Source organism: Cardiocondyla obscurior, linkage group LG08 (assembly GCF_019399895.1).
Source record: "Cardiocondyla obscurior isolate alpha-2009 linkage group LG08, Cobs3.1, whole genome shotgun sequence".
Taxonomy (NCBI): Eukaryota; Metazoa; Arthropoda; class Insecta; order Hymenoptera; family Formicidae; genus Cardiocondyla; species Cardiocondyla obscurior.
In genome coordinates, this window is record NC_091871.1 from 5,289,319 (window position 1) to 5,303,133 (window position 13,815).

General features: G+C 42.0%; 5 protein-coding genes across 7 annotated transcripts in view; 3 read left to right on the forward strand and 2 right to left on the reverse strand.

Annotated features, from left to right (window-relative positions):
- The first annotated feature begins 9 nt into the window (after positions 1–9).
- On the forward strand, positions 10–2,967 carry LOC139104914 (meiotic nuclear division protein 1 homolog). Of its 2 annotated transcripts, none has more exons than XM_070660688.1 (7): positions 10–293; positions 364–590; positions 1,747–1,978; positions 2,048–2,153; positions 2,215–2,361; positions 2,451–2,591; positions 2,829–2,967. In XM_070660688.1, exons 3-6 carry the CDS (start codon positions 1,752–1,754, stop codon positions 2,583–2,585), a joined length of 615 nt encoding a protein of 204 aa, XP_070516789.1. In that variant the 5' UTR covers positions 10–293; positions 364–590; positions 1,747–1,751; the 3' UTR covers positions 2,586–2,591; positions 2,829–2,967. The 2 variants fall into 2 exon arrangements, with proteins under 2 accessions (XP_070516789.1, XP_070516790.1); XM_070660689.1 differs by having other exon boundaries at positions 10–241.
- On the reverse strand, positions 812–1,448 carry LOC139104915 (zinc finger HIT domain-containing protein 1). The gene is made up of 2 exons (XM_070660690.1): positions 1,310–1,448; positions 812–1,242 (listed from the first exon to the last, which is right to left on the reverse strand). The coding sequence occupies exons 1-2, from the start codon at positions 1,446–1,448 to the stop codon at positions 917–919; spliced, it is 465 nt and encodes a 154-aa protein (XP_070516791.1). The 3' UTR covers positions 812–916.
- Tfb5 (transcription factor B5) lies at positions 1,501–2,835 on the reverse strand. The gene is made up of 2 exons (XM_070660692.1): positions 2,657–2,835; positions 1,501–1,687 (listed from the first exon to the last, which is right to left on the reverse strand). Exons 1-2 carry the CDS (start codon positions 2,689–2,691, stop codon positions 1,501–1,503), a joined length of 222 nt encoding a protein of 73 aa, XP_070516793.1. The 5' UTR covers positions 2,692–2,835.
- Positions 2,968–2,982: 15 nt separating the features above from the next.
- Positions 2,983–5,580, forward strand: Cytc (mitochondrial cytochrome C). Its single transcript, XM_070660691.1, has 4 exons — positions 2,983–3,125; positions 4,507–4,564; positions 4,641–4,782; positions 4,881–5,580. The coding sequence occupies exons 2-4, from the start codon at positions 4,526–4,528 to the stop codon at positions 5,024–5,026; spliced, it is 327 nt and encodes a 108-aa protein (XP_070516792.1). The 5' UTR covers positions 2,983–3,125; positions 4,507–4,525; the 3' UTR covers positions 5,027–5,580.
- Positions 5,581–5,679: 99 nt separating this feature from the next.
- The window catches only part of LOC139104904 (rap1 GTPase-activating protein 1), an 82,838-nt gene continuing 74,702 nt past the window's right edge, over positions 5,680–13,815 (forward strand). Inside the window, exon 1 of one of the 2 annotated variants that reach the window (XM_070660667.1) lies at positions 5,680–6,306. In XM_070660667.1, coding sequence (XP_070516768.1) covers positions 5,945–6,306 — 362 coding nt within the window. In that variant the 5' untranslated portion in view covers positions 5,680–5,944. Of the gene's footprint in view, positions 6,307–13,295; positions 13,794–13,815 lie in introns of those variants that run through there. The other variant, XM_070660668.1, reaches the window with a different exon arrangement.

Genomic DNA, 13,815 nt, shown 5'->3' on the forward strand with positions numbered 1-13,815 from the left:
CAGCTGTTTGCTAGCTGTTGCTAGACGACTTATTTTAGCATGTAAATACGCGTCTCTCACAACTGAGGTCGCCACTCGCTTGTTTTTTGAGCGCGACGAAAAAGACAATTGTACGATTTGTACGCGTAATTTTCTGCTGGCGAGGATGGTTCTTCGGTATTGTTACATCTGCAAAGAAATAGAAATAAACGACAATAAGATATCTGTGCATCGGCAACAATCTCTAACGAAGAATTTTACGGTAACGTGCTAATTCACAATCTAACTTGTGCTCTTTTTCTGATTGCCAAAAAGTGAGGAACTTAGAAAAAAGTGGTTCGAGTTTGTTGGACACGAAGTAACTGAAAACTATGTGATTTGCAGCAAACACTTTGTAAAATTCGATTTTATGTATATACTTGAATGAACTCAAGGTAAAAAAGAGGAAGAGCAAAAAATCGAGGATAGGAAGTGCAGTTAAAGCCAGTTAAAACGAATCGAATACTTTTGTATGGTCTGCAAGTAAATTATTTTACATTGAACTAGCGGTATTACGTGTTATTTTGGGAGCAAAACAAAAATTTTTAATTGTTTTAAGTTTAATTAAAAAGGTAAGTTACTGCAATTTTTATATTATATTATTATGCATATATATTATATCGTTACATTCTGTTGGTATAACAAATTTTCCTAACCTCTAATATTGATGTAATTATTTCCTTTGCAATAAAAGTAACTTAATATTTTTATCGTTAAATTGGATAAATTATTGAAGTTTAAGAGTTAAAGTAAATTATTTAGCAAGTGTCGACATTTTGCCTACTAAAGATTTTATTGTGTCGTAATTTTCTCAAGTATTTTATTATTGAAACAATACATTCGATAGTTAAATCTTTTCCATGAAAAAATATACATATGTTGAGGTACAAAATAAAAATTAAACCGTCCATTTCATGCATCTTGTATCGAGATGAGTACCTAGACATTTAACACTGCAATATCGGGCTCCACATGGTATACATGTATAACTACTGGGGAAACCACACACTGCACAGAAATGTCTTTCGGGTAAACGAGATGGTGATGCTTGAGCACAAGCATAGTTCGGTGGATTAGGATTTATATTGAGATCTTCTTCAACAAGCTGAGCAAAGGTCTTGCGAAAACGTTGCTTGTAATATTCTGCAGACCGAGTCTTTTTTTTTCTACTTCCACTTCTGCTGTCTAGTGTCTCTTGAAATTTTGGCACTTTTTTACTCATAACTAAAACAAATATATATATATATATGTATTGTTTAATGTACAAATCTTCGGAAAAGTGCATTTTTACCTAAATCAGCATGTGGATCATCGTGGAAATTATCTTGCTCCAAGGCCTCCAATGCCTTTTTTTGTCTACGTTTACGCGCAGCATCGTCAAGAATTCTTTTTTGAACCGCATCTTTTATTCTACCAGATTCTCGAGCCATTTTTTAAGTTAACAGTATTATATTAAAAAAAAATATTCGCAGTTTGTTTTTTTTAAACTCCTTTTTCTGCCAGTGGGAATGATATCTGATCCATTAAATCATCCACTTTTGCTTGCAAAGTTTCCAATATGTCCGCAGATATGAATAAATGTCTCTCATCCAGATCTTGAATTATGAATTTTCTTCCTAGTGCAGATGTTTCATCCAAATGTAGAAGAAATTGTTTCATAGCTGCATCACTAAATAAATAAAAAAAAATTTATTTTAATATTTAATAACATTTATTATAAATGTACAGATACTATGTCCAAGAAGAAAGGGGTTTCTCTTGACGAAAAACGTATGAGAATGTTACAAATATTTTACGAGAAGAAGGAATTTTTCACGCTAAAGGAACTTGAAAAAATTGCACCAAGAGAAAAGGGTATTGTATTGCAAAGCGTTAAAGATGTGTTACAAGGCTTAGTAGATGATGGCTTGGTACGGTCTGAAAAAATTGGTACAACCATATATTTCTGGAGATTTCCAGGGTAATTTTTTAAACAAGTTATATGGCTATATTTAATAAACAAAAATATTTAGGAAACAATGTTTTACAGGGAAAATATCACTGCCACAGAAAGCAGAATAGCTGATACTAACAAAAAGATAGTGGAAACCGAGTTTAAGTTTCAAAAGATTAAGGAAGATATAGAAAAAGAAAAGGTAAATTTAAAATGTCTTAAATTTGAATTGCAGTCTTATTTATCAAAAACATATTATGCAGAAATTGAAGAATAATACAGAAGAAAAAACAAAACTGTTAGAAGAAGTGGAATTACTGAAAAAGGAAGAGCAAGATATAAAAAAGCTCATTGTCAAATTTAGTGAAGTTGATCCTGATGTAATTGCAGAAATGGATGAAAAGGCACAGGTGCAGTCACAGTAAAAATAAGTCTTGTAATAAATAAATATGTAAAAATATAATTATTAATGCTTCTAATAATATAATATTCTATTTAGAAGTACAAAGATGTAGCGAATGTATGGACAGACAATGTTTTTGCTCTACAAAGCTGGTGCAGGAATAAATTCAATATCTCCAACCAGGAACTTAACAAGCAGTTTAATATTCCGGAGGATTTGGACTATAAGTGAATGAATGTAATTATTAGCTCGTTACAATTTCTTATTAATAAGTTATTATTTTAATAAAAAAAGAGTCTTACCACTCAACTAAAATTCCTTTTGTCACATTTACCATATCTTGCAATTATCTTTTTCTCAAATAAACCGGCGTTAGATTTACCGGCGCAAATTTATAAATTTCTCGTATTTTTCAAGGATTTTTATTACAAACTCGTGAATTAACGCAATAATGTAAAATGACAACTCTCACAGATGTCGGCTTCCATTACTACCTTGATGACGATAACCTCGATTTGCCGGTGATGGCTCGTAACGGATTAAAGAAAAGATGGCGATTCCTCCACCGATCTATTTCGTGCTGTCATCTGGCGACCGTTGACCAAGTCTCGTGTACATACGACGCATGCGTCAGGTTGCATCGGCCATTGGAATTGGAGTGCTCGGACAACGGGATCACTCATCACTGTGACTGCACGTCGATCGCAACTGTTAGTCTTCACGGTCGGACGACGGGCCAGCCAGCAACACCGTGTGTGACCAAGGCGGTCGGTGAGTACAATTATAACGCGTGCTCGCGCGTTTCTTTCTCTACGTGCGGTCGGTCATCTTGATGGCAACCACGTGGTGCTTGGGCACATTATCGCTCGCGTAATCCAAGATCGAACGGCGAGACGAGATTCGTAAGTTCGGGGAAAGATCCCGCGTGTCTTTCGTCAGTCCCTCGGCCGCCGCTCCTCTTATCGAATATCCCCCGCGTGACCGCGTGATCAGTGAACGGCGAGTTACGTTCTTACGTAACGCGCCTAACCCTGGCCCTGGTCAAGTTGATCTTGGAACGATCCGAATACCGTTTTTCGGGTCGTGCGGAACGTCCTTAGCGCGGTAGACGATCGTCGCGGGGGAGGAATTCAAGAATAACCACCCTCCCCTCCATCTTCTCTCCTCTCGAATCAATTATATTCAAGAAGTTACTACGATTTCTGAAAGAGACTCGCCGAAATGCATGTTAGTCGGGAAGCTTGCTTATCTTTGTTGAAAGCGTGAGAGGGAAAGGGAAATGCATCTGCTCGATGCAATCTTCGGTTTAATCGGCTTCCGGTTAGAATTGGCGCAAAGGTCGTTCTAGAACACCACGCGGACGTCTTTTTTGCCCTTCTACGTCCCGCTTTCGATGCCGCGAAACACTTGAAACAAATTTTTAATTCGGAATGATTTATCGAACGCTTAATCAATCGATCGACAATTCATCGTGGCTGCTTTACGAAAGTCTCACATGTGGTCCTCACGCGCCTCTGACACGTCAATGTGATGACGTACGATAATTACTTTTTGCATCATAGTGCATAACTTGCGTTATCGCGAGTGAACGTCAAGGTGAAAATCAAATTAGAGAACGTCCGAGCCCAAAAACCACGATTGAAATATTAATTATGTAATAGTTTGTCATTATATAATTGTATATATATATGTACATGTATGTCTCACTAGTGTACTAATCAGTTCGAAAGAACGAGAATTTTCCGCTCGTGTTTGAATTAAGATATCGAGTTAAAGACTCCAAGTTTTTATTTTATAATGAATAAAGTATATAAGTTACGTTGGCAATGTGACGAAATTTCTTTCAAGCGCCAATTTTTCGAAATTGTTCTTGCAAAATCGCATGCGATTAACATTTGAACGAAAGGTCATCACATAACGATGATTATTAGATAGTTAAAAACTCGATTTTGATCTGAAAGAAAATTTATTAATTAGATATTTAATTAACAAGTTGGTTTTAATATTATTTAATAACTATAACTTTGTTATTTGCTTCAAATATGAAAAAAATAGTTAAATATTTAATAAGATATATATCTGATATTAATAAAAAATAATTAATAATTTTTAGCTTAACAATTTTTATTTAATTAAACGTGTTTTTTTTCAGAGTATACAATTAAGTAAATATGGGTGTTCCAGCAGGCGATCCAGAGAAAGGAAAGAAGGTAAATAACCAAGATGAAATTTAATAGCCTTGTACAACTAACAATTTATCATAATTGAGTAATTTCTTTCTTCTAGATTTTTGTTCAAAGATGCGCGCAGTGTCACACTGTCGAAGCGGGTGGCAAACACAAAGTAGGTCCCAATTTGCACGGACTTGTAGGTAGGAAAACTGGGCAGGCCGCAGGTTTCCTGTACACCGATGCCAACAAGGCAAAAGGTAAGGCCTTTCGTTTTATTGATACATAAATTTAAAATAATAAATTGATAAATAGCGTTAATTTATAACTGTGTAACTTACGCATTGCTATGTTTTAGGTATCACTTGGAACAAGGATACCTTGTTTGAGTACCTGGAAAATCCAAAGAAGTACATTCCCGGCACGAAAATGGTGTTCGCCGGATTGAAAAAGCCGCAGGAACGGGCCGATCTTATAGCTTATCTCGAACAGGCGACTAAGTAAACGTTTCCCCGCGTGCATGCTACCGATCGCGGAAATCGCGACAAACGCGAGCGAGCGAGCGCACACGAGGTGCCGCGCGTGGCATGAGTCGCGATATTAGTATGATTATCATCTCATCAAGTTTCGTCATCTCACTCGTGTTTATCTAACGGACTCTTCTCTCGATGGTACTCAAAAGCGTTCGCAATACGTGTTCAGATAGTAATGAATTGTTAATGTATTGTTGATAAGTAGGTAATTGCAAATATGTACATGACGTGACAGGGGTCGGGTTAATCTTGACTCTGCTTCTTTTCTTCTTCATCGCACCGAAGAGATATTCACGGGAGCGCTTAACGCCCGCCATGCGAGTGGTTGAGCCACTCTCTTTCGCGAATTCCGCGTCCTTGATTATTTATTATCATTGTACCATGCAGCGAGTGTCGATCTGTAAATCAAAGATAAAATATAGACTAGGCAATTAAAAAATCGTTTGTTCCGCTTTTTTCGTTGAATTGTGTAAGTTTCTAATCGTTTGCGACAGATGGATTAAAGCAAACTTGATAACTTGAGTATTTATCAATCGATTAGGTATCAGTAATATACTATGATTTTTGGGCTTCGATTAGATTAGACAAACGCTGTCGCATTAAGTATTTGATCGTCTTATCACACGTATTCCACGTTTCCCATTCCTGTTATTAGACTTCCTTGTTCTTGTATATGCATTTAAGGACGTTTGAGCTTGATAAAACCGAAGGAGGAAGGATGTGGTCAGTGACGGCAGGAAGTTTCTGGCTCGACTGGGGTTTTACGCAATTGCTTGGCGAAATTGTAAAGCAGTCGCTTTTTGACAGTGGTGAATTTTAGTATCCGCGTTTCGAAGGAGTACTTTTTACAAGTTCACTAATAATCTTTAATTTTTTTTTTTTTTTAATAATGAATAATTTAGAGTCAGTCGATCAGTTTTCGAGCGTTGACGGCAATAGTGTTGCACAATTTAAAAATAAGACTTCCTTAAGACTGCGTTTAGGTCGTGTTTTTAATTCTAATGGTTCTAACAGTCCAAAAAGTCCAAAGAGCTTATCGAACTCGCGTGGATCGAGCCCGAGTCCTCGCGCCAAAACAAGATACTCGTGGCAACCCGAAAGTGAAGAAAGATCATCTTGTACGTCGGAAAGCGGGATTTCACTTTCGCCATCCCCGAAAAAATTGTCACCGACCACGAACACGGCATGCTCGCTCAAAAGTTCAGGCACATCGAAAAGTACGTGCTATTCGACATGGTACGCTGTCGATAGGTAAGTCTGCACTTTCCTTTTCGTTTATATAATTAAAATTTATTAATATGCTTTATTAATAAGATATATTATCTGAAAAGAAAACTGCATAAAAATAGCAAATTAGAAAAAAAGAAATTTAATTAGCTTATATATATATATTTTTTTTTTTTAATACTATAATATTTTTATTCATTTCTACGGTGACCGTTTGAGGCACACATGAATAAACTTGTACTGTATATTCTTCAATATTTATAAGATCAGCAAACGAATAGTCCCTTTTTTAATTCTTTGTGGGCGTTTTACTGACCTCAAACCGCAGTATAGCGTTTGCCAAAGGGTAGCGCAAACTATTTTTACCCCCGACAATGCTCGACATCTCCAATGAAAGATTATTCTTGTGGAGCAGATAAACGCACTTCGTGTGCATTAACAACGTCTGTATAACGGATAAAATACCTACGCTGCCAGCTGTCTGAGTCGTAATCGGGTTTCTCTGACACTGTGCTCTTGCGATAACATGCATAATAATTAAACCGTGTCGCGTTTTTAGCACTATCTCGTTATTTTTTAATTAACTTTGGAAAATGTTTTTTAAAAGATTGAATAATATTTTCCACAAACCCAGGAATTAAAAATAAATTTTGAATTTAAAATAAATTTTGTTTGACAAGCGCTGTTATGTAAAAGTTTTATGTGTTTTATGTGATCAATGTAGTCGCGATTGCTTTGATAGCCAATGATGGGAAGCTTGTCATATATTGGAAAAAGTCCGACCGCGGGTATCGATCAGAGTATACACCTTTATATTTGCGCGGCACCATGCTTACCTAGTTGCGCACACGCTTCTTATCAAGATAATAGCGACAAAATCAAATGAGCCTTACAGATGCCCAAGATACTGATCAGAATTTTGCTCAAAGCTCTGTCGACGTACAAAACGAGCCAAGGATCACCTGAACGATTCGAATCAGAAATACTTGCGGTTGCAGCTCGCGCGAGTCCAAGTCGCGTATTACAGAATAATCCGATTATGCGAATGAAAGGTAACCGCCCGTAGAGCAAATAAAACCACGAAAAAGACCGGCGATAAAGCTTTACGATTTCTTCGGGTTTAATTATGCAGTTGTCTTACGAAAATTACAAAGTCGCGATCTTTCTCGTAATCACCGAGCTGCATATCTACGAGGATGAATGCGAAACTGGAAAATCGGTGATCCGCAAAGATATGGATACTTGTTTTTAAGTACCCCGGACTTTTAAGATCTGACCTAGTTCAGGATGTCAGATCGTCCTAAATAAGCAAGGGGCGTACTTCTTGCGTGGGATACGCGGATCTTTCTCCGAGAGCGAATAAATCGTAGCGGATGCAGCGGAAGCGTCGTTAACGATGACGTTGAATAGTCTCATGTACTAAGATGAGCCAGCAAACGCTCGTGGATAGAGAACTGGGGTGAATTGCGGAATAAATCTCGAACAAAAGCGGGAGGAGAAATAATGATCTTAACGGGGTACGGGGCGAGCGTTTCGGCGTACGGCAGTCGTGGCCTTGCGGCGGTTGGTCTTTTTCGTACATCGAGGAACCATCAGCCGATGGGTCGATGCAGCGCCGGCGCTGCGGAGTGCGCAACCACGAAGACGAGCACCCCACCATTTTCACCTCCCTGTGCCGTCCCAACGATCGCGTCAACGTGGAGGTGCGCGACGCGGAGGAGGATTTTCTCGCCTCTTTCTCCTCTCCTCTCCCAGCTGTCCCCGGTCTCTTCCGTCCCCCGGTCGCGATGCACCTCGTCGCCGTGGCCCGCAGAACGCTACGCGCCGCGCACGGGACCACTGTGGTTCACCAGTCGCGTGTTCACCAGCCAGTCAGCCAGCCAGCCAGCCGTAATCGGTCCAACTGTCCCAACGTTCCCGCTCGGTAGACGGGCTTTAAACGATCAAACACGAGTCCATCAGGTGAGTGATTCGAGCACGATTCAAAAGAATGCGAATCACGGTCCCTAATCACTTGGAGAACCGTTTAATCCTGACTCAACGAGCCTAAGCCAGAAACAGAAATAATTAATTGAAGCCATCGCGAGAGGTGATTTTTCCTAGTTCAATATGAAACTGAAGATACGCTCTTTTATTGTTTTTTTCTTTTTTTTTTTCTTTCTGAGTTATTGCAATATTCCTGTATTATATCGGAAATGAATATTTGTCATGAAGCCAGGTCTAAACATTCGCGCTGTACAGTTCGCGGATCGATTCGGTATGATTTTGACATTTAGCAACTGTTATATTTATTCTTCCGCTGAAGCCGTTGTAGCGAAGTATACATAACAACGATAATTATCTTATGCGATTATATGTTGAAATAATTAAAAGCCTTTTACCTTGATTTTTTTTTTTTTTTTTTTTTAATATTGCCAGCCGCACTTGTCTCTAAGACACGTTTAATTGAAGTTCAATGCGGGATATTTAAAAAGTCTCGATTTTCTATAACGTTCAAGCCTCCGGGTTGTCCGAGCTTTTACGACTGTCGCAGCGAGTTTATCGGTTGTCGTATTAAATTAATCAATAATTCACGCGGGGCGACTAGTTTGCTGTCAGCGAATTAATGTGACAGCGCGACACCGTAATCGCGCACCAACCAGAGTGGACGATTCGAAGCGCAATTGGACTCTTCGAGGAATGAAATGTGTCTTTCAACATTTTTTTCCTATCTTTTCGGGTTTTTTTTCTTTCTTCCTTTTTTTTTTTTTTTTCTTGAAGCGTGATTATTTTCTTACGAGAAGACGATTGCAATTAGATGACGTGTATTTAATTTTAGAGATCTCGCACAGGTGTTGTCGTAGATCGATCGTTATTTGCCAAGGGTATGAAACGGTTTCTGTTTTTATAACACACGGCAACTAGCAGCAAGGTCTATCTAATGATCTCGCATCCCGTACGCCAGTCTAGCGATATTTTCGCGCGTATATAAACGGAGAGACATTTGCCGATTTGTATTTCCTATCCACCAAATGGTCCGCAACCTTCGTTATTTGCGTGTACCAAGTGGAAGCTCATTCAGTAGAGTAGCGCGCGCTTATCTAAGGACGGTCTCGAGCAACGACCAAGATTTAGGACACGGGATTTCTCGACACGCACACGCAAACGCGGACGTAAAACTTACAGCGATATGTATTCACGTGCTGGCGCTGAGAGAATAATTTGTGCTTAATGTCACTTGGACTAGATTTTATGTGAAACAGCTGTCATCCCGACGGCGCGATGGGAAGAAAAAAAAATTTTACGAGGACAACTTATTAAGGAGAAACGTTTCTAAAACTAGATCTATTTAAAAAATGATATTCACAAATGTGATCTGTTATTCACAAATATAGAAATCGGGAATCGTTCTTTAGCTTAGATTTTATTTATTTAAAAAGAAAAAGAAAAGAGGGAGGAGAAGAAGAAGAGATGAAAAGATAGAAAGCGCCGTACTTCTGTAGATTTAATTTAAATTTCCTAATTGCTATTGCAGCTGCGGTCTGAAATTGCAAGTCGGTGGAGAGATAAGTATCGGCAAAACGCGCGCAGTTTTCCGTAGCCGCTATTAAAAACGTGTGACATCACGATCGCGTAACGCTGATGACTGCCGGTTATACACAGAGGGATAAGATAAACAGATAAAATCATCATGGAAAGCGCGCGGCTCGCAAACGAGTTACACAGCTTGTTTCCACAAACATTCGTGTCAAAGAAATGTAATTGGTTTTTCTGGCTATTTCCGGAAGACACGCGAAAATGAATTGGAGAACGGGATGAAGCCTCGAACGTACACGATTGATCTTTGCGAGACCAGTTGCATTAGGCGATGGAGAGGGACGGCCTCCGCGGGTTTGAGAGTGACACGGTCGTATATATGATGTCAGTCCGCATCATCGAGGCGAAAAGTAGGTCTAGGGAATCAGCTGGCCGAAAGAGGCGCGTGCGCCATCCGAGACGCCCACCTAGCAATCGTGCTCCTGGAAACGACGATTTCGCAAGAGTACAATAAACAGCCATATACACGCGTACAATGCACATACATTCGAAGCAACCCGCTAACTGATCGCGTTTGTTTCACGGACCGATGCGAGAGACTCGTTGCAATTGCCGCGAGACGGTTTTCCCCGCGGGACCAAGTTCGACGAAATGAAATTAAAACTGGAAATGCAGCCGTTGAATTTGCACGTAATTTTATTTCACAAAATCAGGGACCATTCGCTTAATTATTTTCGCTCCACGCAGGACGACCGTGAGCATTTAACTGCGGGATAAACGTAGTCAAGGCTGATGCGACGCTTGGTACCACTAAAAGGTCCGCGTATTATCGCCGCTGGTCGAGATTCATCACGGAATAATTGCAATTACGGAGAGAATTACCTACGGAATAATTCACACCAGCGTCGAGTCGTCGATATGCAATTAATATTATTACGACGTAACGTTTACTTTTTTTGGCTCGGCTCAATGGCTCCTTCGTTGGTTTTAAATAATTTCACCGACTCGAAAAATGTCATTAGAGCGATCGTACGGGAACGGATCTGCGGAGAGCCATTAAAGTTAAGAATAAAAGAGTAAAGTACATAGTACATAACCGGCGATGGCTTCAGCATTGATGAGCTCGTCCACTTCGGACGAAGTGGAGAACGTTTCCCTTTCTTTTTTTTCTCTCTGGTATTCACTTACCTTCTCACGTAACCGCAGACATGAAGTATTCGCCGCAGCAGCAGCAGAAGCAGCGGAAGTCGGAGAGCAGCGACGCAGCATCCGTGGACGCAACTCTCAGCCGAACTTCGCCGTCCGGGACGCAGGAGCAGCGGAAGGCCTCGTCGACGTCTTCGTCGACGCGGGCACCCGTCTGCCGTTCGCCGTCCACCGGCATGTTCGCTTGGATGCGTGTGTTTCGGCTCGCGTCGATGCTGCACCAGATCGGATGCTAAGGCTCGCGCCTGCGAGTATGGACCGCGCCGGAAAGAGAAGGATGGAGGGTCGAACAAAGAGACGGGGAAAAAAGATAGAGTCGTATACCTTAACAATCTCAGATTAAATAATTAATATCGTACAACACAGCGGAAACGCGCGTAGCGCACGTCCGCGAGACGGCGCGTCCTGTTTCGTCTCCCTTCGCGATTTAAAAGAGAAAAAAATAATATATATATACATATATATGCATATATATTTATGCACGGCCGAGTCTTTAACGTAGGGACACGGCCAATGTTGTAGCTCGATCATAGCATTATGTGAAGACGAATCGCCGAGTTGCGATTCGCCGCATACAGATGTTGAGATGTAGCTTGGGCCGCGCTGCATGATCTTGACGCAAGAAGATGAAATGATATAAGATTAAAAAAAAAAAAAATTAGAACACCCCTTTCCACCGCAATTTCCTTGCAAACGATTCGTTTATGACGTACTATCCGCGCATCTCCCCGCAAAAGAGAGCGTGCGATTTATTATCCTGTATACTTTAATTTAATTAACTAACGCCGGTTATTACCCCATTCGCGTGAGATCCTTAATTTGCCTCCGCTCACGCGAGTACCGTGCATCATGAGTCCAATAATTATTACACCAATTGGTTGCCCTCGGTGAAAGGTTGGGCGCGGCCCCGGTAACATAAAATTTAAAAAAAATACAGACGCGTGCGTGTTTTGCGAATAACGTCGATCTCTCGTTCGTATATCGAGCCGTAAAACGCGGGGTTGAAGAGTTACATAACAGCTTTAGCGAGGTCGTCGAAGATGGGAACGGAACGCGGAGGCGAACCCATTTTTGCGACACCGATCGGCAGAGCGGGCGCAACGGTAGCGACGATTATTCGCGAAATTCACTCGCAATTAGCCGATCAATCCGTCGATCGATCTTTACGTAGCGCGAGCCTCGACGGAATCGGAGGACGATTCCGTCGCTTAGAAAGGTAGGCTCAACCCGTTCCGAATGAACGCGCATTGTGATTTGTCGTAAACAGTGTCTGCCAACAAGCGATATGACTCGTAGTCGGATTACGAATATTACAAGATACGCGGCGTCGCGACGCTCCGCGAAGCCGGCGACTTTGATTTTCGATCCGCAACCCTCTCGCTAGCACCAGCCCCCCTGAGTTCTTTTCTCTTCCCTTCTCGTCACCTTAATGTCGACCGATGACGTCGGCGTATCTCGCCGCGCACCGTGGATTCTATTTTTATATATTACACGTGCAAATGACGAGAGAACGACGTATCGTTTTCTTTTCTCTCCTTCCTCACCGTTCGTTCTTTACTTCCCCGCCACGAAGCGCGTCGCGCTTCTTATCTCGAAGCAGGAAAGAAACTGATAAGACCTAGGTTAACAAGGTGCGCCCTGAGAAATAGAGTGCGGGGAAGTCGCGCGACTTCTTCTAGGAATCACGTCCGTCTACTCCCCCACGTGTTGATTGCCTCGTCACGTTCAGCGCCGAGCTCTATCGATATTATATCTCGTTGACCGTTACATGGATATATTTTATGATTGCGCAGATTCACAAATAAATTAAATATTTGCTTTAACCTGTTAATACCGCCTATTTCTTTCCCTCTGAAGTACATCGACAGCTTGCTTCGTGAGGTAATGTAAGGAAAGGTGATGGTTAGGTTGAATAACTGATTATACTTAGTGTAGATTAAATATTTTTTTTATTTGTGACCATTTTACATTAATTACATTGAGCTTCTTTCTTTCTTATTTTAATTACTATTGTATAGCAGAATTTATTTTTCCGCAAAAATAATTTACATGTATGTACAAGAGAAAGGAATTACCAGCTCAGCGCTTTTTAAATTGTCGCGCGATCTTCCTTATCCACGAAGGTGGCCGCGCGTCGGTCGCGGCTTCGTGGGGGAGCGGCAGTCGGACGATAGCCGTGCGTGGCCAAGGTAGCCGGGAGGCTCGCTCGGGAGTGGAAAGTGTCCGTTTCGAACCGCTTACGGACGGCTGGTGGTTAAATCGCGCGCGATGTTACGTCTCCCGGCACCCGGTATCTCGGTCGCGTGAGCTCCCTTGCGGACGACACCGTCGCGGCGCGGGCGGAGGAGGCATTCTCGCGAAGGAGGGAGGTCGAGGATCCGGTGGTCGACGTGTACGCGCGCGCATCCAACGGCCGTGGCGCCCGAGCGGCGCGAATCGCGGGCAACTTTGCGCCGTCCCCGAGCCGCGTGAACGGCCGAGTCGCGGCGGGTGAGTTTCAGTCGGTTCGCGCGATCCGGATGAGACATGCGGCGACCTTTGACCCGCCATCTCTCCGAGGGTGGCGGCGCCGGCAGTGCCACAGGCGAGGGAGGCGGCAGTGCCGCGAGTAGACGGCAGCGTTCTACCGCGAAGGAGGGCAACGATGAGCGCAGCGGATACACCTGGGCCTGCCGCGATTACAGCCATCACCTGTCGTTCGGCGACCTCTTCAAGGCCCCCACGCCCCTGGCCGACTGCCGCAGCCGTGCGGCTGCCTCCCCGGACTCCCGGAACATCACGATCCACAGGTAGGGTGCTTCACCCCGTTAC